This window comes from Sebastes umbrosus, chromosome 5 (genome assembly GCF_015220745.1).
Source record: "Sebastes umbrosus isolate fSebUmb1 chromosome 5, fSebUmb1.pri, whole genome shotgun sequence".
NCBI lineage: Eukaryota > Metazoa > Chordata > Actinopteri > Perciformes > Sebastidae > Sebastes > Sebastes umbrosus.
The window spans coordinates 35,646,237-35,671,425 of NC_051273.1; the positions used below are offsets into that span (position 1 = coordinate 35,646,237).

The 25,189-nt window shown below is 40.9% G+C and overlaps 2 protein-coding genes across 18 annotated transcripts in view; both read right to left on the bottom strand.

The window, feature by feature from the left end:
- The window catches only part of eps15l1a (epidermal growth factor receptor pathway substrate 15-like 1a), a 64,258-nt gene extending 58,195 nt beyond the window's left edge, over positions 1 to 6,063 (bottom strand). For 14 of the 15 annotated variants that reach the window (XR_005206862.1, XM_037769272.1, XM_037769271.1 and 11 more), the window contains exons 1-3: positions 5,960 to 6,063; positions 4,217 to 4,258; positions 3,306 to 3,395 (exon numbers count right to left, since the gene is read on the bottom strand). Coding sequence is in view for 14 of the 15 variants with exons in the window: in XM_037769272.1 (XP_037625200.1) it covers positions 3,306 to 3,395; positions 4,217 to 4,258; positions 5,960 to 5,986 (159 nt within the window). In the remaining variant the exon portion in view is untranslated. The remainder of the gene's footprint in view (positions 1 to 3,305; positions 3,396 to 4,216; positions 4,259 to 5,959) is intronic. The other variant, XM_037769264.1, reaches the window with a different exon arrangement.
- A 1,372-nt stretch (positions 6,064 to 7,435) lies between these two features.
- On the bottom strand, positions 7,436 to 24,563 carry rad23ab (RAD23 homolog A, nucleotide excision repair protein b). 3 transcript variants are annotated; one of them, XM_037769283.1, is made up of 10 exons: positions 24,322 to 24,563; positions 22,678 to 22,759; positions 21,759 to 21,838; positions 19,871 to 20,328; positions 18,338 to 18,384; positions 16,316 to 16,443; positions 16,082 to 16,229; positions 14,237 to 14,418; positions 11,945 to 12,091; positions 7,436 to 10,708 (listed from the first exon to the last, which is right to left on the bottom strand). In XM_037769283.1, the coding sequence occupies exons 1-10, from the start codon at positions 24,388 to 24,390 to the stop codon at positions 10,595 to 10,597; spliced, it is 1,455 nt and encodes a 484-aa protein (XP_037625211.1). In that variant the 5' UTR covers positions 24,391 to 24,563; the 3' UTR covers positions 7,436 to 10,594. The 3 variants fall into 3 exon arrangements, with proteins under 3 accessions (XP_037625211.1, XP_037625212.1, XP_037625210.1); XM_037769284.1 differs by having other exon boundaries at positions 14,237 to 14,421; positions 16,316 to 16,437; positions 24,322 to 24,562; XM_037769282.1 differs by having other exon boundaries at positions 14,237 to 14,421; positions 24,322 to 24,561.
- Between the last annotated feature and the right edge of the window lie 626 nt (positions 24,564 to 25,189).

Here is a 25,189-nt window from a genome sequence, read left to right on the forward strand (position 1 = left end):
TCACAACCACAGCGCCTTTTGCTTATAGCTGTTACAAAACCAAGGCATGTGATAGGCTAGTTATGAAATCTGTCCAAAGATGCAATCATAGACTATATATAAGAGCATCATCATCCATTGGTTTGTGGACTGCTGTGTTGAAGCCTCGAGTTCAGCATTTTGGCCATCGCCATCTTGGTTTTTGGAAGTAGCCATCTTGGTTTTTTGCAACCGGAAGTGGGTGGAGCTAAGTACAACCACACGCTGAAAAAGACATTTTTAGGCGACCAAAATGTTACAATTTACTTTCATGGCCTAAAAACACACTGTGAAAGGGTTAAAGTTCTAAGACGAAAACACGGACAACTCCCAGACCGGACAACGCCGTGGTAGCGACCTGTCAATCACAAGGTAGCCACGCCCTAAAGCAACCCCTGCTTTATGGTCTATTTTACTTTAAATGGGACCATAATTTATTAAATGAACATCATGCTGTATTGAAGAAGTCTTGAAACTAGCGATTGAGACCATTCAGACTTCTTTTAGCAACCAGAGGAGTCGCCCCCTGCTGGCTGTCAGAAAGAATGCAGGGTTAAGGTACTTCTGCATTGGCTTCATTTTCAGACCCCAGACGTATTCCACTGGATGCAATGAAGGTCTGTCCACAGTGAGTAAAACAACAGTGAAAATGCACAGCTGGAACCTTGGTTTACACACATGTGCGTACAAGACTGAAAATAACAAACAAAGATGGAAGATAACACATACATTAGTATACAAAGAGCACCTCATAAGGTCTACTACTTCCAAGGTCTACTGCTGTTTTAGTTTTGAGTGAATCTCAGTGACTAAAGCTGCACATCAACTCTTACATCCAGGGTCGAGTACAGCAGTAACACAACAAACTCAATACCATCCAAAGGTACACAGTGAGGAAGAAGAGAGGCGAGCTGCCGCCTCTACCTGCCAACACACACACACTCTGGAATAATGCCTGGAAGGTCTGCTTTGATAAGCCACACACACGCAACACTGAACACAAACACTCTGATTAAATCTGACTAATCACACGCAACACCTCTCAAAGTATCAACCAAGCACAAAGTAACATAAAGAAAACACAAACATTAAGGAATAGCAGTCCGTAAAGAAAGGAAAAAAAGCCAATAACAAATCAGCACCTGAAGAATTAAACCCTCAGTATGCTTCAAACTAAGCGCTTGTTGAATTGTTTAACAGCATCTTAAACTGACGGTGAAAAAGGGGTGAGCAGCGACTACGCCCAACAATTACTATGCGAAACAGACAATTCAACAGCCGTGGCCACTATACACAGTGACTGACCAGGTGTAGATGTGAGGAGTTTAAACTTCTCTCTAGAGATCTCTCTTGACACTTTTTTGTGTTCCGTTTTATGTATCCAACATGAATGTATGAATACGTTCAAGGAGAGACTGTATGAAAGTGTGAGCTATTATTTAGAATTAAAAAATACAATCAAACCTAAAGTTTTCACTACATAAGTGAAGCAATGGTTTGAACAACAAAGATGTGAACACTTAACGACTTTTGATTGAATCTATTGGTCATTTCTATGACCCGTACTGTATGTGTAGATATCATTTTATACTCTAACACACCTTATCACACCGTAGACTGTATATATAGATGGACGACGCATCTCCACATCCTCCCACTGTACAAAAGTGAAGCCAAACTATCCCGGATTGGTAGTTTAGGGAAATCCTGGACATTCAATTTCACAAATTATAAACATGGCATTTACTTTACAAATTTAAAGCTGCTATAACTATTTTTTGTCACTTGGGGCAGCAAAACAAGCTGTAAACACAACATTGATATAATATGAGTTATAAAATGAATCTGGTGAACATGTTAGCAAAGTAAACAGTTTCCCATTCGCACATCCAACAGACAAGCAACAACATGTATAATTCAATGGGAGTCATGTTTGAGTCCACCTGATGCATGTCCAATATTTACTCTCCTTTTAGTTCTGGTTTGCTCTCCATCAACTCCAGAGAAAATGATCCGTCTGTCTATTTCTGTCTGCTGTTTGGTGCCAGGAAGGTAGTGTACGTGGGGTTTTAGAGCTTTTTTGTAGCCCGTGAAACCAAAACAGTGAGCTAAAAGACGCTAAGATGCTCTGTAGAGCCGAGGGGAACTGCAGAGTTGATAATAATTCTCCATGGATTTGTCACCTTTCAGATAACACAAACTCGGTTGATCTATTGTTCATGTAAATATACTGATGCAGTGTCAAAATCGTATTTATTATATTAAATATTATTAGTCCTACGTATGCATATAAGGTCTGCAAAGACATCACGGCTGAACTCTGTAAAATAGGCACTTAGCCCTTAAGTAGGGATGCACCGATATCGATACCAGTATCAGATATCGGGTCCGATACTGTGCTCATGTACTCGTACTCGCAAAACGGTGCCGTTGTACCACTTCACGGCGCCGTTGTACCACTTCACGGCGGCGTGACATTAACCTCTCGTCAGCATCTTTTGGGTCCTCACGCTCCACCTCCTCGACGGTGCAGGCGAGACGGGCCTCACTTTCATTGCGTCACTGGGTTTTGCTTGCACCCTCTGACTCGCGTGTGCGTTAGACTCCTTGGTCCGTGTTTCAAGACGGGTCGGGTGGGTTGCCGACTTCACCGCAGACCCCTGGCGCCTTTTACGTGGGCCGAGCCTCACCCTGGGGGCACGACTGTTGACCGGCGCGCACTGAGGACAGTCGGCCCTAGTCGACAGTCGCACCGGGAGCAGGGGGCCCCGTCCCTCCCCGGCGGGGAGAGAGGGTGCAGCGAACCCTTTGTCCACGGTGCGGCGAGGTCCGGGAGGAGAGCGCTGTAAAGCTGCGGCCCCGGGATGCACCTTCGCCCCGAGCCTTTCCAAGCCGACCTAGAGCCGGTCGCGGTGCACCGTCTCGTATGTAGGACTCCCCCCTTGTACTCGGCCTGAAAAAAAGTGGTATCGGTGCATCCCGACTTTTAAGTATTAATAGTGTGCAGATAATCTGCTCTAATTGGTACTAGTACTTACTCTTATGACCATTGCAAAGTTTACTCTTCTGGACAGTTTTCAACAATGATGACAGCAGACTGACATAACCACAGACCAGAGGTTGACCTTCAGTTCCTGACAATCCACAACTGCAATTAGACCAATTAAGATCCACAAACTGCAACCAACTGCTGCATGAAACAAACTTACCTCTCCAGCTCTATGCGACGTAACATTTACACCATCAGACAGTACAAAGAATACAATGTAACTTTTGCCACTACCTACCTTTCCCAATGTAACGTCAGGGAGTCCAGACTTTTTTAAGAACAAGGCAGCTTCTGTTGGTCCCACTCTCCCTGTGTTCCCAGGGTCCACCTTGGAGCAAACACACACAGTCGGAGTGCATTGTGTTATTATATTATATTTGCACGTTTTATGTTTCCATTTCATAATTAAACCTGCAGTAGGCAGAATGTTTTTGGAATTATTGAGCAAAAATTCCATAATAACCTCTCAGCATATTGTGATTCGAGTGTTCTGAGAGAAAACTAGACTTCTGCTCCTCCTCATGGCTCTGTTTTCAGACTTTAGAACATCTAGCCCGTGACTGACGAAAGACTTTGACCAATCACAGCTCATTTCAGAGAGAGAGCGTTCCTATTGGCTGTTCATTCAACGGAGGAAGCTGTCAATCACTCGCAAACTCCAATCAAGCGGTCAAACTAGGCAGCGTTGATCAAATATGAATCAATATTCTGTTACATTAATGCCTATTTCTTTCCTCACATGTTCTCAGAAACATCTTGTAGTGTACTGTTTAGCTGTAAAATTGTAAAGTGTGCTCCGGCCGGTGGGCGCTGCTTGGTATTTCCTCAACTGATCTCAAACTTTCTCATTTTACAGCTAAACAGTGCACTACAAGATGTTTCTGAAAACATTTGAGGAGAGAAATAGGCATTAATGTAACAGAATATTGATTCATATTTGATGACCATTTGAACGGAGTTTGTGAGTGATTGACAGCTGCTCAGAGACGCCAAGGCTCCAGTCTGAAATCTTGCAGATGCCATTAGGAGCACCAGAGAACACCGGAGGCACATGTTTTTTTTTCTCTCTCTCTCTCTCTCTCACTGGAACATGTGAGCTGCCTTTCATGCGTGTTTTACACAAATTATCTCACCAACTCATCAACTCACCTGTCTGTAAAAGTTCTCAAATACAGGGTTCCCACTTGACAGCTGTGGCAGAGAGAGAGAGAATGTTAATGCACTATAATATAAGCGGTTTCTTCAGCTAGAAGTACTGAGAGCATGTTAGCAGTGTATTCTGATTATACGTCACTTAAAAATGACTAATGCCTAATTCACCTAAATGAGCCCTGTGTGAACTGCACTGTCTCACATGTCTAGCTAACGTTATAGAGCTCATTCAAATACTCGTTTAAGATAAGATAAGATGACCCTTTATTAATCCCCGGAGGGAAATTCAAGTGTCAAAGCAGCAACATCAGCAAACAGAGTGAAACACAGGAGAGGTAAAGGTATACAAAAATTATAAAAACAATAATAGAGATATAAAATATACAGAGTGAATGGGTGAACATAGTGTATGCAGTCCGTCAATAAATACATGTAATATGTACATATGTGCAGTCTATAAAGTGGTATATAGGATGTAAAGTGTAAAGTAAGTGTAAAGTGCGCCAGTGGTTAGAGACCAAGATGGTTGTAGATAGTGCATGTTTAAAGGCAGATAGTGCATGTTTAAACTTCTTAAAGTCCTCATAGTTCTCATATGGGGGTCAGCCTTGGTTGTGGAGCCTGATGGCTACCAGCATGAAGGACTGACCCAGGTGCTTTGTGTTGTGCCGAGGGGGGATGAGTCTGTGGCTGAAGGTGCTCCTCATCTTGAGTAGCTCATCATGGAGGGGGTGGGAGGGGTTCTCCAGGATAGCATCCAGCTTCCTCCTCATCCTCCCCTCTGCCACCACCTCCAGATCGTCCAGTTCAGACAGATGTTTAATGCTATTTTTGGCCCTTTTGCTCACAATTAATAAGAAGACATCATAAAGCAACTACATTAGATGACTGTTGCGCAACCACAACAGAGAAGAATCTACCGTGTGTGCTCATCAGTGTAAACATTAACCTGGTCACCAGAGAACATGAAGACTAGAGAGCCAACTCACATCATCAGCATCATTAATCATGAAAGCTTAGCCCAGGTTAGCCCAGGTTAGCCCAGGTTAGCCTGCTGTCCAGCTTGCCTCCTAGCCTCAGCTGCATGTTGATCTCCATCCTCTCACTGCTCTGGTATCAAGGCTAGGTTAGCTAGGGTCTGCTAGCTGAAGGACTGAACCTTATATTAGTTTCTACAGCTTTGTTAAATATACGTGCACATGCCAGCCCGTCCATAACTGTGTATGCCGTGTGCACGGTGCTTGTTGTGTTTAACTGTAGTATTGGTGAGTTAACGGTGTGTTATGTCGTAGGTAAATAGCTCCACGGCTAGCTCTCACCAGCTGAGGCCAAGGCCTATGAAAGGAGGCTGGGTAACGGGCGGACATCGGTCTTGGGGATTTGGGTATGACGCATGCGCAGTGTGACTGAAGCTGCGGTCGTGTGTTGCGATTGGCTCAGTTTCAGCGAGTGCAGACCAGATTCTACTGCGCATGTGTCGTACTCCTAAAGATATGACGCGTGTCCCAGCCCCCTTTAATAGGCCTTGGCTGACGCTAGCCAGCCCGCTACATAACGGTCCTGCAGCAGGCCTCCATCGACCAGCTGACTGCCTTCATTCAGGCTGCAGCTCAACGAGAGCTCGTGTTTTGTTCAAAGTACAAATAAAACACAATGTCATGAATGAGACATGCTGTGCCATGCTGTTAATGAGCTCAGCCTGAAGATGAAGTGTAGAGTGGTAAATTGCTGCATCTTTACCTGGCTGAGAGATGTGAGGGCTGCCATCTTCCCTGTTGCTGCGGGAACGCACCCGCACCCGCCCTCCTCTCCACGGCAACACGCCCCCTAGCGGACAAACCACCGCCTCACAGTCCAGACAGCTGGCCAAATCCGTTAAAGGTCCCATATCAGCTCATTTTCAGGTTCATACTTGTATTTTGTGTTTCTACTAGAACATGTTTATATGCTGTAATGTTCAAAAACTTTATGTTCGTCATACTGTCTTTCTGAATATACCTGTATTCACCCTCTGTCTGAAACGCTCTGTTTCAGCACATTTCGACGGAATTGCAACAGGATTGTGTTGCTAGGCAACAGCTTTGGTCCATGTTTACTTCCTGTCAGTTGATGACATTCACATACACTGCAACCAGGAATAAACTGGAACATATTTAGAATGTTTATGTTTAAAACTGTGTAAAGGGTCTAAATAATAAAAAAACTTGAAAATCTCACTTTTTTATAATATGTCCCCTTTAAAGTTCTGCTAATTTTATGTTGCCTACATTGTCTGCAAAATGACGAATTTTTTCAAACTAAATTTTGACTTGATTTATCGTTAAGGTACATTATTTAATTTGGCACAAATTTAACGAGCAAACAATTGCAGCTTAAATTGGTTTACATTTCATTCATGTTGTGCTGGAACCACATTGCGGTTTATGTCAATCTGTAGAATTACACATTCTGATGTTTGGCGCTGGTGTGTGGGAGCTGCATACCAAATCCCCCATATAGATCCTGGATTTAAAAAAAAAAAAAAAAAGCTGCAGGAGTTGACAATAAAGAAAGGCCTTCATAGAATTACCTTTAAAAAAGTATATTCGTGACTTCGTGCTTGCACAACTGCTGTGAAGTTGTCTGATGTTTGGAGGCACAATACACACTGATGCATGTACACTCGGCTACTTCAGTAAATATGACGCTTTCACTGCTTCGCTACATCATCAGTTAAAACTTATGGAGGACAAAACCTGCCAAATTTAAACGAAAGAAGAAATAAATAAATCACTCGATAAATAAATAAATGTCTTTAAATATCGTCAAAATCTTAAACATGCACACAACACACTACAATGTGACATAAATTGATATTTCTGTTTTAATTTGCTTCTTTATTTGTCATTGTATTAAAACCCTTATATATTTACTCTTCTGTTTAATTTTCACTTTTATTTATGCATTTATTTTCATTCAATTTTAAATGTATTTATTTATTTTTGCATTTAATTTTTATTTATTTATTTCTGCACAATTTTTGCCTTCGCATTTCACCTCATATTTATTTCCCCAAACTTATTTCCAAATTCTTTTCTTTATACATTATTATTAAACAACTGTTTCGTGGGCCCACCACCAGTCTCCTCACCGAGGTTTAAAAAATTTAATGTATAATATGTGAGGCTTGCATTCATGCTTACACTGAGATCATGAGAAAACATCACCTTGTCTCACCCACTTTGTAAAAGCCATTTATTTTACACAATGCTTTAACAAAAGTTTTTCACAACTATTCAGCAAATCCTCAACAGGTGTATTTAAAGTTGTAAGTATGTTTTTATAAATCCAAAAAAAAGACATAATGGGTAAAACAACAGATAAACTGAGATCAGAGCAACACCACACTGGTGGTTTCATCATTCCAAACCCACTGCCATGCTATAAATAACTCTGTAACAATCGCATGCAACCAACAACCCCTCACAGCTACAGAACAGCATTTGTCACAGTAAAGTGCCTTTTTCCCCAAAGTTTGTAGACCCCATTTACAATATAATACAAAACTTCCAGTCATTTCCAGTTCAAACACAATAAAGAGAAGTAAAAGGAGAGACATGCTGAAAGCTGAAAAAAATATATATTTTGTTTTGGCTTCTAGCACTTATTCAAATTCCCTTTAGTCCACTTTAGAAACAATGACGGATTAATTATCAATAATTAAAAACATAACGATGATCACCAATCCTAGGACACTCGTCTGTGAAATGTCCAAAACACTTACCTGTAAACTATAACCCCATTTGTAAAATGAAAAACGTTCAAGTCTTGAACAACCATAAGGCATGAAGGAGCAATGGCTCAAACTCGTACAGCTTTAAGATGCATAGAAGATGTGATATGAGACAAATGGAACAGAGGCAGATAGTGTGAACGTCGGAAGTGGACTATGTTTGATCATTCCAGCTAATGAAATACTAAGAAGAACACAACTTTCCTTTTTAAAGTCAAATATTTAGCTCACAAAGCATGCTATGTGGCACATCATAATCAACCTTCAAATCCCTTCATCTGCAAAATAACCAACCAAACAAACAAACAAACAAACAAACCCTCCACAGTGAAAGAACAAAATGACAATTCAAGTGCTGCATCTGGGTGTGCTCTCTTCTCCCACTAAATACCACAGCACACACAATCTTGACAACAATAATCATAATATACTGTGACTGCACAACTGATTCATTGTATGTTCAAAATGGAGTGCAACGTGTTGTGACTGATTTTTACCAAACTTTGCTTTTGGAAGCCCATTTCTGCCAAAAAAAAAAAAATAAATAGGATCAACAAAAAAGTTGAGAATAATTTAAATAAATATAAATATATACTTGTGGTGAGTCAAAATAATAAAAGACTTGCGAAATCAAAGTCAAACTTCTGAGATACTAATTAAAAATGATTAAAGGTGCAGTGTGTAGGATTTGGCTGCATCTAGCGGTCAGGTTGCAGATTACAACCAACTGAAACTTCTCCCGTTTGCCAAACGTGTTGGAGAACTACGTTTGGTTTGTCCGTTCTGGGCAACTGTAGAATCAGTGAAGCAGTGAAGAAGACCCGTTCCGTATGGAGATATAAGGGCTCATTCTAAGGTAACAAAAACACAACGATTCTTAGTTTTGGGTGATTATACACTAAAGAAAACACTATTAATAATATATTCCATATCTGCCAATAGATCCTCCTAAATGCTACACACTGTTCCTTTAAATACTAATTCAAAATAGTTAAATACTACGTCAAATGTCTTGTCTTACATACGGTAAGTCAAAACAAGACAAAAAGTGAAATATTGACTTCCCTCAAAATTAATGTATACCAAGTCAACGTTTTTTATTTTTAAGTAAAAAATAAAGACAAAAACAAGAAAATGACTGAATTTTGACTTTCCAGCCTAAGATTTCATCAAGTTGTTCTTTTCTGGCAGGAATAAGTGGCAAAGTTTCAAATACTTCGGCAGCATTTTCTAATTTTCCTTGGATAGAACCACATCTGCATGGTTAATAATTAAAGGTCAAAATCCACCGGAATTTTTGCTATCTGGAGTCTGAGTGTTTGGGATCTTTTTTTTTACCATGGATAAAAGAAACAGAATAAATTAAATGATCAGACCTGAACTTTAATATAAAGCAATGCTAGCTCTCAAACAGTAAAGTCAACAGTTTGCATCACATTTTCAGGTAAACCCAACATGGAGGGTTTGCAAATGCACATGTTGTTTTTATCATGTACATATCATGAATGTGTTATAAGAACTGGATACTGGACCCCAAGAAAGCGCCTATTCAGTATGAGAAGAATTGCTTGACTGGTGCATACGCCAACAAAAAGTTTTCTGGCTCCCAGTTTTTATTATACATCCATGGTATATATTCACGACAGATACATTCTGTAGTGTATACACTAGTCTAACACCTGTTGTACAGGCAGTGCGTGAGCCTGTTGGCCTGTGAAGGTGATGCAGACTGTTGACAGTGTTTCCTGGCGTGACTTCTCTCAGTGTGATCACTCGGCACAAGCAGCGGCAGTAATGATAGCAGCAGTGAGGCACAGCTCAGTTTGAGCTGCTATAGAGACGCGAAGTCCCGCCCCTTCCGGTGGACCACCATTGGACCTTATTTTGGAACAAATATGAACGGTAGTCAACAGAGAGACACATATATTTTTTTGATCCTGTTTGAATCACGCATATGATGTTTATCAATTTAAAACATCGTTTTGCAAGTCAAGAAAGTCGCAGTTGAAGTATCAGACTGTGAAAATACGTAATCAGAAAGACTACACATCCAAAAGTTACGTACTGGGATGAACTCACACCAGCAACGGGTCTGATCCTTCTTTCTCTTCCCGGCTGATAAAAAGACCAGGAGTCGCTGGATAAAACACATCAGGTAAGATAACGTTTCATTTGTGCGTTGAACATAGCTAGGTTAGTGTTGGTGATATACATAGTACGAGACGAGAGATGTAGTTCACTGGGCGGTTTCACACAAAACTAAATGATACTAAGACAAACTGAGACCGTCTTGACTGTCTGTCTTGCCTCTCCGTTGACTACCGTACATATTTGTTCCGAAATAAGGTCCCATGGGGTCCACCGGGAGGGGAGGGACTCGCCTCTCTATGATGATCATCTCAGCTGAATGGAGGGGAAGCAGCACAGCTAACTTTGAACAGCTCGTCATCATCATCATCACCGTCACCCCCATCACCAGACCACAGTCACATGGCGTTAAAAGAATTGTCCTCTCCGTCTCCTGTTCTCGTTCCTCCATGGCGGACCTCGTGTGGGGCTGTCGTCTACTCCGTTGAACGGTGATGTGTCAGGTGATGTGTCGGTTACTCATCGTCCCATGATTGCTGTAGCAGGAAGTTAGCAGCTAGGTTCTCGTTCTTTTCGCAGGCGAAGTAAGCCTGGATGACTAAGCCTTCAGGAAAGCCCAGCGCTTTTAACTGGAACACAACACACGTGTTCATGTTACACACAAACACACACCAGTACCGCTGTGTCTGAGACCGATTCTGGTAAGGGCACGCACACTTACACATGCATGTAAACACATCACTACAGGATATAACTGGAACCCAGGGGGCAGTTTGCTCATTACACAATGATGTGTCACATGACTGCACACCATACACTCTGATCAAAATAGGAGGAATACAGATAGAGCAATACTCACTTCAGTATACAAAACTTTTCTTGTTGAAAAGAAAAATGTATATTTTATCATAGGTTTACGTGCTTTAGCAGACCATTAATAAGTAAATTTCACCCTATTTTGATCATATTTTGTGCATTTTTTCAGATTCAATTCAATGGAACTTAAAGGGGAACTTCTGTATTTTTCAACCTGGACCCTATTTTCAAATGTTTTTGTGTCTAACTGACTAATAGGGACAACAATTTCTGAAACTGGTCCAGTATTGAGGGAGAGCGCTGTAGACGGCAGCTGCTCAACGGGCTGCAATGTAATCCTATTGGGGCAAGCTGGCACCGTCATTTACGTCCACTAAAAGTGCTTGTTTTTGCCATGACAGGCTCTGATTATTATTATAAGTGTCTGACATTATGGACAGAGTCGCTCAAGGAGAAGTCTCGTTGTGAAATCTGGCGAGGTGACGTGTTGCCGGAAGACAACGGTGGAATAGTGGAATACATCCATGGTGGAAACAGACAGAGTTTGTTGTGTTGGAGTACAGAAAGTGTAGCTTAGTGTTATCTAAAAGATTTATAATGTCATGGCTGAATATTTAGATGATTTCCACAATGTGGATGAGGTCTTTGAATTCGATGTTTTTATTTGAGCCAGAGTATACAGATATTCAGATTTCACAATGAGACTTCTCCTCGAGCAGGACTTGGACACAATTACAACCAGACCGGATCAAGAGAAAGGTGAGAAAGGGTAGGGTCCTTTCAATAATGTTGTCACACACTTAGAATAACAATCTGAGCCTGTCAGACGCAAAAACAAGCACTTTAAGTGAATATAACGTTACATTGACGCTGCTCACGTGCAATCGTAGTTCGTTTCAAGTCTGCCGGTTACAGAGTTCTCCCTCAATACTGGACCAGTTTCAGAAATTGTTGTCACTATTAGTCACTTAGACACAAAAATATGGGGAAATAAGGTCCAGGTTGAAAAATACTGAAATTACCCTTTGATACAGATACTAGTAACTGACCCTCTCAATGGCCTCCTTCTCCTGTGGGGTGACCTGGATGTAGTTGGTTTGTGGGGACCCCTGGGCCTCAGCCCCCTCCCCTGCCATGTCTCCACCTCGTGGCTCATTCAGCATCTGCACAAAACGCTCCTGGTGCCGTGTGATTTGCTGCAAGTAATACACACAAACAACATAAATACTACAATCTAGCTAATATTTAAGTTCCCAGTACCTAGCACAAATGATACAGAACAGCTGGTTATGATTACTGATCAGCTACCCATTCAAACAGTAGACAGTAGACATGGTAAGCATGGTGACGTCCATCATTTTGAAGATGTATTTGGTCAGACTTTTGCAGTGGTGGTAGAAGTATTCAGATCCTTTAATGAAATAAAAGTACTAATACCACACTGTAAAAAATACTCCACTACAGGTAAAAGTACTGCATTCAAAACCTCACTTAGGTAAAAGTATGTCAGTATTATCAGCTAAATGTACTTAAAGTACTTAAAGTGGCAGTAGGCAGTATATTTTTGGCATCATTGGGCAAAAATCCCATAATAACCTTTCAGCATATTGTAATTCAAGTGTTCTGAGAGAAAACTAGACTTCTGCACCTCCTCATGGCTCTGTTTTCAGGCTTTAGAACATCTAGCCCGTGACAGGAGACTTTGACCAATCACAGGTCATTTCATTGAGAGAGAGCGTTCCTATTGGCTGTGCTCCGGTCATGTGACCGGAACTTGGCGCTCCTTCACCGGATTTCACAATGGCTACGGGGTCACAAACTTTCTCATATTACAGCTAAACCGTGCACTACAAGATGATTCTGAAAACATCTGAGGAGAGAAATAGACATTAACGTAACAGAATATTGATTCATATTTGATCAGCTGCTGCTAGTTTGACCGTTTGATCGGAGTTCACGAGTGATTAACAGCCGGCTCTCATAGACAGAAGCTGGACAGCAGACCTCAGATCAGCTCTTACTGCTTGTTTTCCTCCGGTCTGTGAAATCTTGCAGATGTCGTTAGGAGCACCGGAGGACACAGAGGAACATGATATTTTTCAGGTTACCTGTTTCATGTACTACTGTCACCATATAGCAACCGTTTTATAAAAATAACTTTTTTTTTTAATCATATTTGCTCCAATCTCGCCTACTGATGCTTTAAAGTAAAAGTATTCATTCATTGTGCAGTAAAATGTTCCCTGTCATTGTTTTATTATTATATCTGATGTTTCTGGATTAATATTACTGCTGCATTAATGTGCATATTGCATTTTACTGCTGTAGATGTTTACGGCTGTGCTAATTTTAACCCCTTTATATACTGTTGGCTGGTTTAATCTACAGCGATGCATCATATTCTATAAAATCATCAAATGTTTGTAGCGTTGCTGTCCTGTGAGAACCACATATCTCTAAAAAAAATCAACTCTTCATGGCGTCAAAAGAACAGCCCTGTTTTCAGCTATGTGACGACGCATTTTCCAGCTGATCCAAGAGGCTTTTTAAAGCTTTAAAGTTCATTTAGCTGAAGAAGTAGGAGAATTTTCTCAACTCATAAAGGAACACTTCATCCTTCAGTTTATCACAAACATTCAGCATCAAGTCATCTGGAGATACAGGATTTTCAATGAGATGTAGTGGAGTATAATTATAAAGTTGCAGAGAATAGAAATACTCAAGTAAAGTACAAGTACCTCAAATTTGAACTTAAGTACTAGCACATGAGGAAACTTTCATAACACCACTGGACTTTTGTAGCATTACTAGATAGGTCACAATTGCAAAATATTATTCAAATATATACCTGGTTGCTATGTATTTGAATTAAATAGATATATCATGTACAATATTCCTTTCTTAACGAGTGTTGATGCTTTCATAACAACATTTTTCCACTGGATATAGTGAGGGATTAAATTCAATAGTACGACCACGTATTGAGGCTGTAGATAGTAGGTCAAAAAATTAAATAAATTACAGATCCAGGGGAGGGGGGTAATATACCGAAAAAAACAAACTCTGAATTTCCAAGATGAAAGTCGTAAATTTACGAGAAAAAAGCTTGGATATTCTCTGAGATTACTGTGGCAAATTTACGAGAAAAATAACTCACAATTTTGCCAGATTATAAAGAGAGAAAAATATCATAATAAATAATACTTTTCCCTGGGCTCACAGACTTACTTCTCTTACTGCTATGTTGACCGTTTTTGAAATATCTTACTAACAGAAAAACAGAGCAACTTTAGCCCCTGTCAGAGACCCGGTGCAGCGTGGTGAGTGTGCTGATGCGGTACCTGCAGCAGCTGCGGGTTGTCTCTGCCTAGCTGCTGCAGAAGGGCCGGTAGGAGGGCCGGGTTCTGCTGGATGATCTGTCTCATCTGCTGGAACTGAGGCTGGTTCCTCAGGAACTCCAGAGGGTTCCCTGTAGAGACAGAGCCTCCGCCAGCAGAGGGAAGCTGGCTGCCAGACACTGGCCCTGCTGGGGAGAGGACGGGCTGGTTACTGCTGGTGTGCTGTTGTTTACTAGGGCTGTCCCCAATACTGGTTTTTGGGCTTCGGAGGTTCGGTGAGATATATTCAAAGGTATTGGAAGCTTCGTAGTGCAGCGCAACGCAGCAGGCTGACATGTTCTTCTATCTGTCTGTCCCGCTGCCACACTATTGTACACTCATGTACCTCTACACACAACAAACAGCGATATCGGTCTGTGAATAACTAATAATAATTAATGTTGAATATGAATAATGTGGTGGGATTATTTATTATTTGATGGACTCATTTGGGATTTATATTAAATTTTTTAGTACATACTTATATTAAAAAAAACAGAAGCATTCGAATACTGATTTGGAGGTTGATTACCATGGCAACGGTCGAAGCCTCGAAGCATTTGGCTTAGCCCTATTGTTTAGTGTGATAGAGTCCATTTTCTGGGAGACAAACTAACCAGATGGGAAAGTCTGTTTCTGAATAGTTCAGCGTATTAAATATCTGACAAATCAAGGTACTTAATCAAATTGGTGCTAAAATCAAATAAATATCCACCGTTGCCATGAAGCAGTCCTGCTCACTGATTTGCAACATCGCCCACGATGGGAATGGTCCAACTGCAGAGCTCTCTCGTGGGGATCTGAGTTCTGAGAGCCAATGGGAAGAGCCTACAGTCCCCAGGAGGAATGAGCATTACTTCCATTAGAGGCCCTTTTTTCCTAAAAAAAAGCTTCATGTAACAAAATTTATGAGGGTAGCAGCCAATCCCAAAGCCTAGCTGAATATAGTTGGACCAGGACAATTATTATAAAATTAGATTATATATAAGATTATAATATACACACTGAAAGACATTTGTTATCTGTTCAAAATGTACCTTAAAGTGAGATTTGTCAAGTATTTTATCCTCTTATCAACATGGGAGTGGACTAATATGCTGTTTTATGCAAATGTATGTATATATTTATTATTGGAAATCAATTAACAACATAAAAAAATGACAGATATTGTGAAATTATTTGCACTAACACGTTATTATCACGTTAACACAAATTTGTTTTAACGCCACTAATTCCTTTAATGCATCAACACAACTTACGTTTAATTTTGGCGAGGAAAAACTGTCATGTCCATTTTTAAAGGGGCCCCTTGACCTCTGACCTCCAGATATGTGAATGTAAATGGGTTCTATGGGTACCCACGAGTCTCCCCTTTACAGACATGCCCACTTTATGATAATCACATGCAGTTTGGGGCAAGTCATAGTCAAGTCAGCACACTGACACACTGACAGCTGTTGTTGCCTGTTGGGCTGCAGTTTGCCATGTTATGATTGGAGCATATTGTTTTATGCTAAATGCAGTACCTGTGAGGGTTTCTGGACAATATCTGTCATTGTTTTGTGTTGTTCATTGATTTCCAATAATAAATATATACATACATTTCCATGAAGCAGCATATTTGCCCACTCCCATGTTGATAAGAGGATTAAATACTTGACGAATCTCCCTTTAAGGTACATTTCGAACAGATAAAAAAATATGTGATTAATTTACGATTAATCGTGATTAAATATTTGAATCAATTGACAGCCCTAACATATAGTGTAAAAGTCGACATAAATAGAGGTGATAAATGTGCGCTCTTACTGGTTGAGGTTGCTGGGGGCTGCCGTGGTTCTTCTGTAGCAGGGGTTGGGGGGTTGGATGGGTTGGATGGAGCACTGGGGGGGTTAGATGGAGCACTCTGTCTAACCGGCTCCTGAGGTGGCAGATCACTGGCCTCTACTGGAATACCCTGCAGTTCATAAACATTTACTTCACACCCTAGAATACAGAGGCAGGCGGCTGGGAATAAAACAGAGGGGCTGGTTACGTCCTCACCGTGAGCAGATACTCCACTGCTCGGTCTGGGTTGTTGTAACTGGCTCTGAGTGCAGCGACTACCTGCTCCCGCTCGTAACCCATAGACATGATCTCTGACACCAGGTTCTCATAGGCTGGACCTGTTACTGTGGAAACAACACGAGAGGTAGGACAGAGACAAAGGAGGCCAAATTAGTTGCATGTTTATTCTATATTTTTGGCACTACGTTTTATCGTCAAGCTTTGGGCGATGCAAACAGCCATGAGCCATGGCCTACCGATTTATGTGGGTGGAATTAGGCCTGCTGCATCTGACAATTACATGGCCAGTGTCTTAGGCTAGTGGTTCCCAAAGTGGGATCCGGGGGTCCCTGAGCCAAAAGGGGAATCATTTATTTTCACTATAATTCTATCCATAGGTAACACGATGACAGAAAGTTTGACCATTTTAGTCAAGGGTTTAATACACGTTCTGTAATAACAAAAAACAACGATTAGATGGGGGACCCTGGGAAAAAATCTTATCACATTGGGGTTCTTGGGCTAATTTGTGTCAGTTTAGGGGTCCTTGACGTGAAAAGGTTTGGGAACCACTCTCTCTCTCGAGTGCAATACCATCAGTGTCTACAAGGAGACACTGTCCCATTTGGACAATTCATTGTGTCGAGACTAAAGAAACACAAAAGGTGCAGCGCTGTTGGGAGATCAGGGAGGCAGCGAGATGCAGCGGGGAGCAACACTTTGTCTTTCCATGTGGTTGGACAACATGTCATACTAGCCAGTTCATTCAATCTACCAACCGGGCACTAAGGTTTAAAGGTGCTATTGATAACATCGATAACATTCAGCCACTAGATGTTGTATTCTCCCTCCTCTGTTCCATTGCATTCACTTCACAACAAGTGGTTGCCAGTTCGTTGCACAACCTACATAATTTATGGTTGAGTCGAATGACTTAGAGACAGACAGTCATGTCCAGTGATGAATCTTTTGTGGTAGAGATAGGGGTTGATCACACGTCGCTGCAGGACACGGCCGCTTCAAAAACGCTTTGGAAAAGGGCGTCGGGCAAAACAGCTGATGCGCCTGTGGGGTGGGGTCTACCTGCTTAACAGGGCGATCAAATGTGATAATGAAAAATGTGGCCTCTCTCTCTCTTGCTCAAAGACAGTGGTCTACATGAAACTACCACGAAATAAGTTATGAATCCCCCCCTTTCCTTTCACAGTCTAACAGCTAAGCACGGCACGCACACCCCCTCCCCGCTGCCGTAGTTTCAGCTCGGAGATCAGCTGTTCTAACAGTTGATTCTAACAGTGGAGTCATTCCAACAATCACTAACTCTGGTTTGGTCGGCCACCCACTTCTAAACCCCCTCTGATGTGCATCTTCGTTATACATTGTTTGAGGGAACTATAACGTTAGGTAACTGGACACAACTGTCACTAATGCTAAGATGCTAGCGTAGCTCCTCAGGGATTGAGGGTGACAACACATTAGTTTAGGTTGTAAGGATTATGGCTGCTAGTAGTTGTTGTTGATTTTGTTTTGAATTGTAATTTTATGGGTTATTGTTGTTTGGATGATTAAGCTAAGACAGCTAATATGTGCTAACGTTAGTTGTCACTTGTTGCCACGGTAGATATTCACATATTGTGCAGCCTGATGGAGACACCAGTGTTAAAATCAGCCATTTATCTGTTATTTCCACACAAACTGGCAACTGGATCACTGTCGACACAGACACACCACGTGATACCAACGTTGTTATACTACTGGCTCACAAGCCTTGTTAGAAGTGGGAACCGCACGTTTTTAAATGATTCATATCCAATCATATTAATTAAAAGAAAAGCCATACTTTTATCTGGCACCTTTTTAAAAGCTCTGTGGATGTTTTATTATTTTTTAATTATTATCTACATAAAATTTGTATCAAAAACACCTTTAAAGCAAAAAGCCAAAGTAATATAAGCAACGCAGTGGTATTTTTTTTTTCTTCATTTATGACAGAGGGAAGAAAAATCATAGAAGTATTACCCAGTATTGACGCAGCTTCTTCAAGGAGACCCAGTTCATCAACGAGGCTTTGAGAGAAATCAACAAAGAAAAGGAGCCAGAGTAAATCCACATACCAAAGTCCATATAATTACAGTTAGAATCTGATTTAAAGACAAGAAGTCTACCTGGCTCTGTGAGGCTAAATGCTAACATTCTCACAGTGACAATGCTGACATGCTGATGTTTAGCAGGTTTAATGCTCACCAGCGTTGCCAGATATACGATAATTATAAAACTATTTGTGTGATATTTTGCCCTCTTTACGATGTACGATCAATAATGCCATAAAATGTCAAAATACGATAATTTGAACATTTTGTGATGCTTATATTTGGTAGTTGGTTTTAGTCTACACTGTCTCATTTTAATTAATTTCCGGATAGCAAAATATGGATCACACGTCTGTGTTTACGCATCTCTTTTAACGTGCTTGGTGTAGGCTAAGATGTTGATGAACGGGACACGCGATCACGGCTGTCTTTCTCTCTCCCTCCTGTCTTGTAATTTAATTTTGTAATAAAGGCTGTTACAAAGAATGTTAGAGTGATGGACGTATGGACACATACCCCCCTTCCACAATCTCATAGCTATGTCAGTTTGCTTTAAAAGAAAAAAAATCCCAATGTGGGTAGAATTGTCGGCATGTCAAGAAGTCGTTTAAATACGTGTTTTGTAAAATTACACATTTACACATATTTGTTCTCTTGGTTATGGCTCACGTACCATCATTTTCCTCAAAATACGATCATTTTAAGCCTCTGGTACGATAGATTAACATTTCCCATCTGGCATTAGATTATTACAATTCATCTTGAGGGGAACATAAATGTTCTGTACAAAATGTAAAAGCAATTCTTCCAATACTTGTTGAGATATTTCAGTCGCTGGCATGGCTAAAAATTCTAAAGGCACGGTCACACATGTACAAAATTAAAATTTGCCTCTCGTGCAGCTCCATTCTATGCGAGCAACGGGGCCAAAAAAAACATTTGCTTCCGGTTGCAAAGCAAATTTGCATCTTCGCATTCTCTTGGACTTCAACTTTGGTGAATTGTCAGGCGGATATCGCCTCGTTAGGCGATGGCCACTCGCCTCACAAATGTGAATTTGCTTCGCAACTGGAAGCGAATCAATGTTTTTTTTTGCCCCGTCGCTCGCATAGAATGGAAGTGAATGGGAGGTGAATGTTAATTTTGTGCATGTGTGACTATGCCTTTACGCTGTTTTATGACGGAGCAACAGCAGCAACAGCATATTTAAACTGCGCAGCAACTTGCTCTCTGTTAAAGACACAATAATCCTGATTCTCTGTAGAAAGCAACAGCTAAGAGTTTTTATGCCATTAGAACTTGTTCAAAAGAAATGAACCATCTAAACCAGGTTCCCATGATCACAACACAAGCTTTCCTGGTTAACCCAGGTTTCCTAACATATGACATTTTAAACAGGTTTTCTTGGACAGTCAGAAAACGGATGAAACTCTCAGTGGAAGTAAACATGGGATTCTCCAACCTGGAAGCAGTGTAGTGGACTTGTGCAGTGGCAGACGGTTCATTCTCAGGGTCTTCCGTTGGCTTTTCTTCTGGCTGGGTTGTAGGGGTGGAGCGGTCTGCGGGGTCTGGGGCCGGGGCCGTCTGAACAGCTTCAGCAGCTGGAGCCGGGGCAGAGGCTGGAGTAGTATCTGTAGCCGAGGCCGCAGCCGGAGCTGAGTCCGGGGCTGTGTTGGAGTCCAGAGCTGCTGTTGCTTCAACAGAAGCCAGGGGGGTGTTTTCTGGGACCGGGGGCGGGGATTCAGAGGGAGGCACTGACTGTGGGGCAGGTGTGGGTGCAGACTCTGTTTGTGTTGGTGTGGAGGGCACTTGTGTTGGGCCAGAGGTCGGTGCTGGGTCTGAGGCTGGGGGTGGTGCTGGAGCTGCAGCTGGTTGGGGAGTTGGCTGAGGGGCTGCTTGTGGAGGAGGGGCTGCTTTAGGCTAAAAACACATTTGAGAATTGATGACCAAAGGTAAGTAAGTAAGTAAGTAAAGCTTTATCTATATAGCACCTTTCAAAAACACACCGTTACAAAGTGCTTCACACACAAATGAAACATCAAACAATGATAAAAACAAGGAAACATTACAATATGAAACACAGAAACAATGAGAAACAGATCAAACTAAAACAGACAAACACACATGTGGATGAGGCTTATAGAAAGGCTTGCCTATAGAGATGGGTTTTTTTAGAAGCCGTTTAAAACAGTCCAGAGATTCAGCAGCTCTAATAGATCGGGGGGGGAGGTGAGTCCAGAGAGTTGGGGCTAAGACAGAAAAGGCCCGATCACCTTTTGTTTTGCAGTTTGAGCGGGGGATGGATAAAAGGCCGAGATTAGAGGATGGAAGTGTTCGACAGGTCGAATACGGAACAAGGAGATCAGCAATGTAACTGGGGGCGAGGTCATGCAGTGCCTTAAATGTAATTAGCAAGATCTTAAAGTTGATTCTGAATTTTACAGGGAGCCAATAGAGGGATGCCAGAACAGGGGTGAAGCAGATTGACTGAGGCAGGTGTAGAGGGAATTACAATAGTAATAGTAAATAGGTAACAGCACTGCATTGTTCATCTCACTCAACTAGGCCTGGCTGTTAAGTGTGTACATTCCCAGTTATATTTCCATATCAGTATTATCTTATCTCAAATAAAAGCTGGTATTCAAATAATGGCACACCACTAATTCCATCTGTACAACAATAGAGTCATGTCATATTGTCACAGTCACGGGTCTTCGTTTGTCATTTTGCCGGGGTGACGAGCAGAGATATGAGAGTACGCATGAGAGTGGCGTACTTCAGATAATAGACGACCTGAGGAATGGTATCAACTACGTCATGGTTAGAGGGCTAAATAATGCTACGTTTGGCTAAATTTTGGTGAGGAAAAACTGTCATGGCCATTTTCAAAGGGGTCCCTTGACCTCTGACCTCCAGATATGTGAATGTAAATGGGTTTTATGGGTACCCACGAGTCTCCCCTTTACATTCATGCCCACTTTATGATAATCACATGCAGTTTGGGGCAAAAACCATGCATTTTTTTGCATGCAGTATAAATGTGTTATTATCTCCTATTCTAAAATGTTGTGTTTGAATATTTCTGCATACTGGGGTCCCTAAACAGTCTTTGAATTACATAAATTCCAGGAATGGGATGCACCTTGAGCTGCTGGAAATGTGAAATGTCTACGGAGGAAGTGTTGAGTACCATTGACGTTGGCTTAATAGCAACCATAAACAGAAAGGTAAAAGACTGGAAATAATTAGTGAATCAAAACAGTGTTTCTGTTAAAAGAAAACTCAAAGCAGCAGAGTGGAGTACGACATGACTGTCTATTAAAAAAACAACAATCCACAGAGACACTAACCTTGGTAACCATGACCACCACAAAGTTTTTCTCATCGATTTTGTACTCTTTCAGCGGGGTGTCGTCGTTTAAGATTTTACCTGTGACATTCAAGCAGAAATCACAAATGAGAAAAGATTTATGACACAAGTTTTGAATAAGAAGCTCAAGATAGTCCTCAATATGGGAAAATATGGAACAGAATCAAACATAAGACAGTAACTTGTTTGCAAATATCAGAGGTGCACAGTGGATAAGCTATTATCCTACATAGCAATTTCTAGTACTGTGAGGTTTTAAGCACTTTTTTTGTTTGACCTCTAAACAGTTCATATATGCAGATGTCCATTTTTAAAGGCCCAGTGTGTAGGATTTAGTGGCATCTAGTGGTGAGGTTGCAGATTGCAACCAACTGAATACCTCTCCGCTCACCCCTCCCTTTCCAAGCGTGTCAGAGAACTACGGTGGCCTTCAGGTAACATAAAAACTCGAACGGCCCTCTCTAGAGCCAGTGTTTGGTTTGTCCGTTCTGGGCTACTGTAGAAACATTAGGACCCACTTCCTATGTGCATATGAACGGCTCATTCTAAGCTAACGAAAACACAACGATTCTTAGTTTCAGCTGATTATACACTGATGAAAACACAGTTATGAATATTATATTCCATTTCTGCTAATAGATCCTCCTAAATGCTACACACTGTACCTTTAAAGTGGCAGTAGGCAGTATATTTTTGGCATCATTGGGCAAAAATTCCATAATAACCTTTCGGTCTCAGACCGGAACTTGGCGTTCCTTCACCAGATTTCATATATCATTTTAACAAACACTTGCCAATTAAACAAACCAAGCATTTTCTAGGACCCTTGTATAACTGAATATGATAATTCAATGTGTGGTTTTTGTCTGTATCTCTGTTTAAGTCATCCTTTGGCTCACCTGCATAGATTAGTTTTTGTCCTGCAGCAGGAAATGCATCTTTTCCTCTGTCCTTCTCTATTTTCTCCTTCAGGGCTGCCACCTGATGAACATCAACAGAAGAAACCTTGATATTAATGGCACAGTTACTGAAACAGCTCCATAAATGAAAATTAGAGAAATCTGTATTCAAATAAAACCTGTATTAAGCCAGTTGGCAGTTTGTATACCAGGGTTTCTGCCTAATCAACAATATAATAAGTATTATATTCAGTAAATGGAGAGAGAAGGGGGATTTTTTTGGTCCTTTTTTGTTTGTCTGCGCACTAAGTCTGGGAGTGTATTTTTTGTGTATTAAAAATCTAAATTTGTAAGTATAGTTTCCTTTGTTATTTGTATTTGAATATGGATCACTGTTTTACTGTTCATTTCTGTTTGTGTAAGTAGTCAAATCTACAGAAATACATTTAAAAAAACTCATTGGGAGAATTATAACAGGGTTAAATCAGTACACATTCTTGCAATTATTGACACAAAAGCTACCATATTTGTTAAACATTTCAAGTGCAGTGATCATGCCAGTGTGTTTTAGATTAACATAGATTAGATTAAACTTTATTGTCACTGCACTGAAGAAGTACCAGTACAACCAAATAGAGTTTAGCATCTAACCAGAGAGTGAAAAACAGATAAACTAATGTACAAAATAAACATCAAACCAAAGGAGCAGTGGTAGAGAGAAGAGATGTAACAGTGATACATGGATGTTTGACCAGCAGTTTTTGGTAATGACAGAGCTGCATTAAAACAATATTTTCAGGGGTTTTTTTTAAGCCAAAACATGTAATCCTAATAATTTACAGAGGTTTACTGGTGCGTAGTGCCAATGACTGTTATGGCCATAACACTTCACAGATAACATTATTAGTTCAATGTGTCTAATATAAAGTACTCCATGTTACTTATTATATGAATAGAAAAAAAATAGAAAAAGTATTTTCTCTTTTATTTAACAAAGATTTACTAATCAGCCTTCCCATTCCTACAGAGAGGAGGTTGGAAATATTGCATCGTCATTCATGGTGAGACCTGAAACAAGTCAAACACTGTAAAGCTCAAACAAAGCACAAACACCATTTCCGGTCGATGTTTTCAATATAAAACCTCCATGTCGCTCATAATATAGTGTCCCCTGACGAATACCGAAAAGAAACACAGTCAAAAGAGCCAAACAGACTATACATTTGTTCTGTATTGTTTAGCAAATTAAAACATAACTATAGATACGATGTTCTTTATAGAGAGTGGTGTGTTTTGAAACGCTTGTAATTCAATTACAGATGTTAGGCTTTTACTTTGAAGGAAAACTTGCTCAGTTCCGGTCTTCCACGGGCTAACTGCAGCCACATTACCTCACATGAACTCAGTCACTGTGAGCTCGTGCTCATTACTAACTTCTCTGACTGCATATTTGTCCCATGTGCGTAAATATACATTTAAAATAAGCACAATAACTCGCCAATGTCTTGTAAAGAGTTGAGCAGCCATAATATGTGTGTCAACAGTGGCTAAGATGCCTGGATGTATGCTCCAGTCACCATGACAGCCCTCCCGGCCTGACCGACCGTGTTTACTTCAGCCCCGTTAACTTCTACCGGTACTCACCGCCAGCTCTGGGTCGATTTCTATCTTGAACGTCTGCTGCTGGAGCGTCTTCAGTGTTATCGTCAGCATCTTGCCACGCAGTGTCAGAGGCAGCTGGGCTCGGATTCAGTGTAGTTTCTCGTCTGAAGCGGCTCTTTTGTGGCTCAGTACTGTATCTGTATCTATTTATCAGGTCTGGTCTAAACGTATGTGTGACTCAGCTGTCTCAGTGCCGCGGAGCAGGCTGGGTAAGGACGCCATCTACCGCTAGAGGCAAGGCACTACACGCTGCCGCCTTCAAGTGCTGTCGGACATATCCCTACTGTCGGAGAGAGCGCAGATAAATGAGTCAGTAAAACGGTGTCATCATCTTTTCGTCCAGGTCATCTCTTCATGTTCTTGGTTTATCTGACCCCCTGACCTTTTTCTTTCAACCTCTTTCAAGAAGAAGTATCAGTAGTCAGGGATATTCTGACTTTTGGTCCCTTGTATGGGTTCCGAAAAGAGGATTATTTTTTATGATTCATAATTTTATTGATTTAACAATAGAACAAATAAACAGATGAAAAAAACCCATCTAAAACAAAAACCCAGGATTCCACAGTACACATCCCATAATGCAACCAATAGCATCTTTTATATCAGATTCATATTTTTACTGTAGTACTGACCATGATGATTAAACTGACCTTTATGTGTAAAATCAATTAACTTTCCCTTTAAGAATCACATTCAATTATTCAATTACTTATTACAAACTTATCTTAATCATACAATCTCATACTGTGCATAACTCAGTCAAATATTAGTGAACAGAGGTGCTGATGATAAGTATTTTTTACAATTTCTGTTTCCATTGTAGCAGATACTTTGGTTAAAACCTACAGCG

Bases quoted from the DNA above. Each gene is read 5' to 3' on its own strand.
- rad23ab (XM_037769282.1), bottom strand. From the start codon at position 24,390: ATGCTGACGATAACACTGAAGACGCTCCAGCAGCAGACGTTCAAGATA. The intron at 18,385-19,870 runs GTTGGAGAATCC...TTTCTCTCAAAG, and splicing joins GTCCACTACACTGCTTCCAG to CCTCGTTGATGAACTGGGTC. The intron at 16,230-16,315 runs GTGAGGACGTAA...TATGAACTGCAG, and splicing joins CAGTGGAGTATCTGCTCACG to GGTATTCCAGTAGAGGCCAG.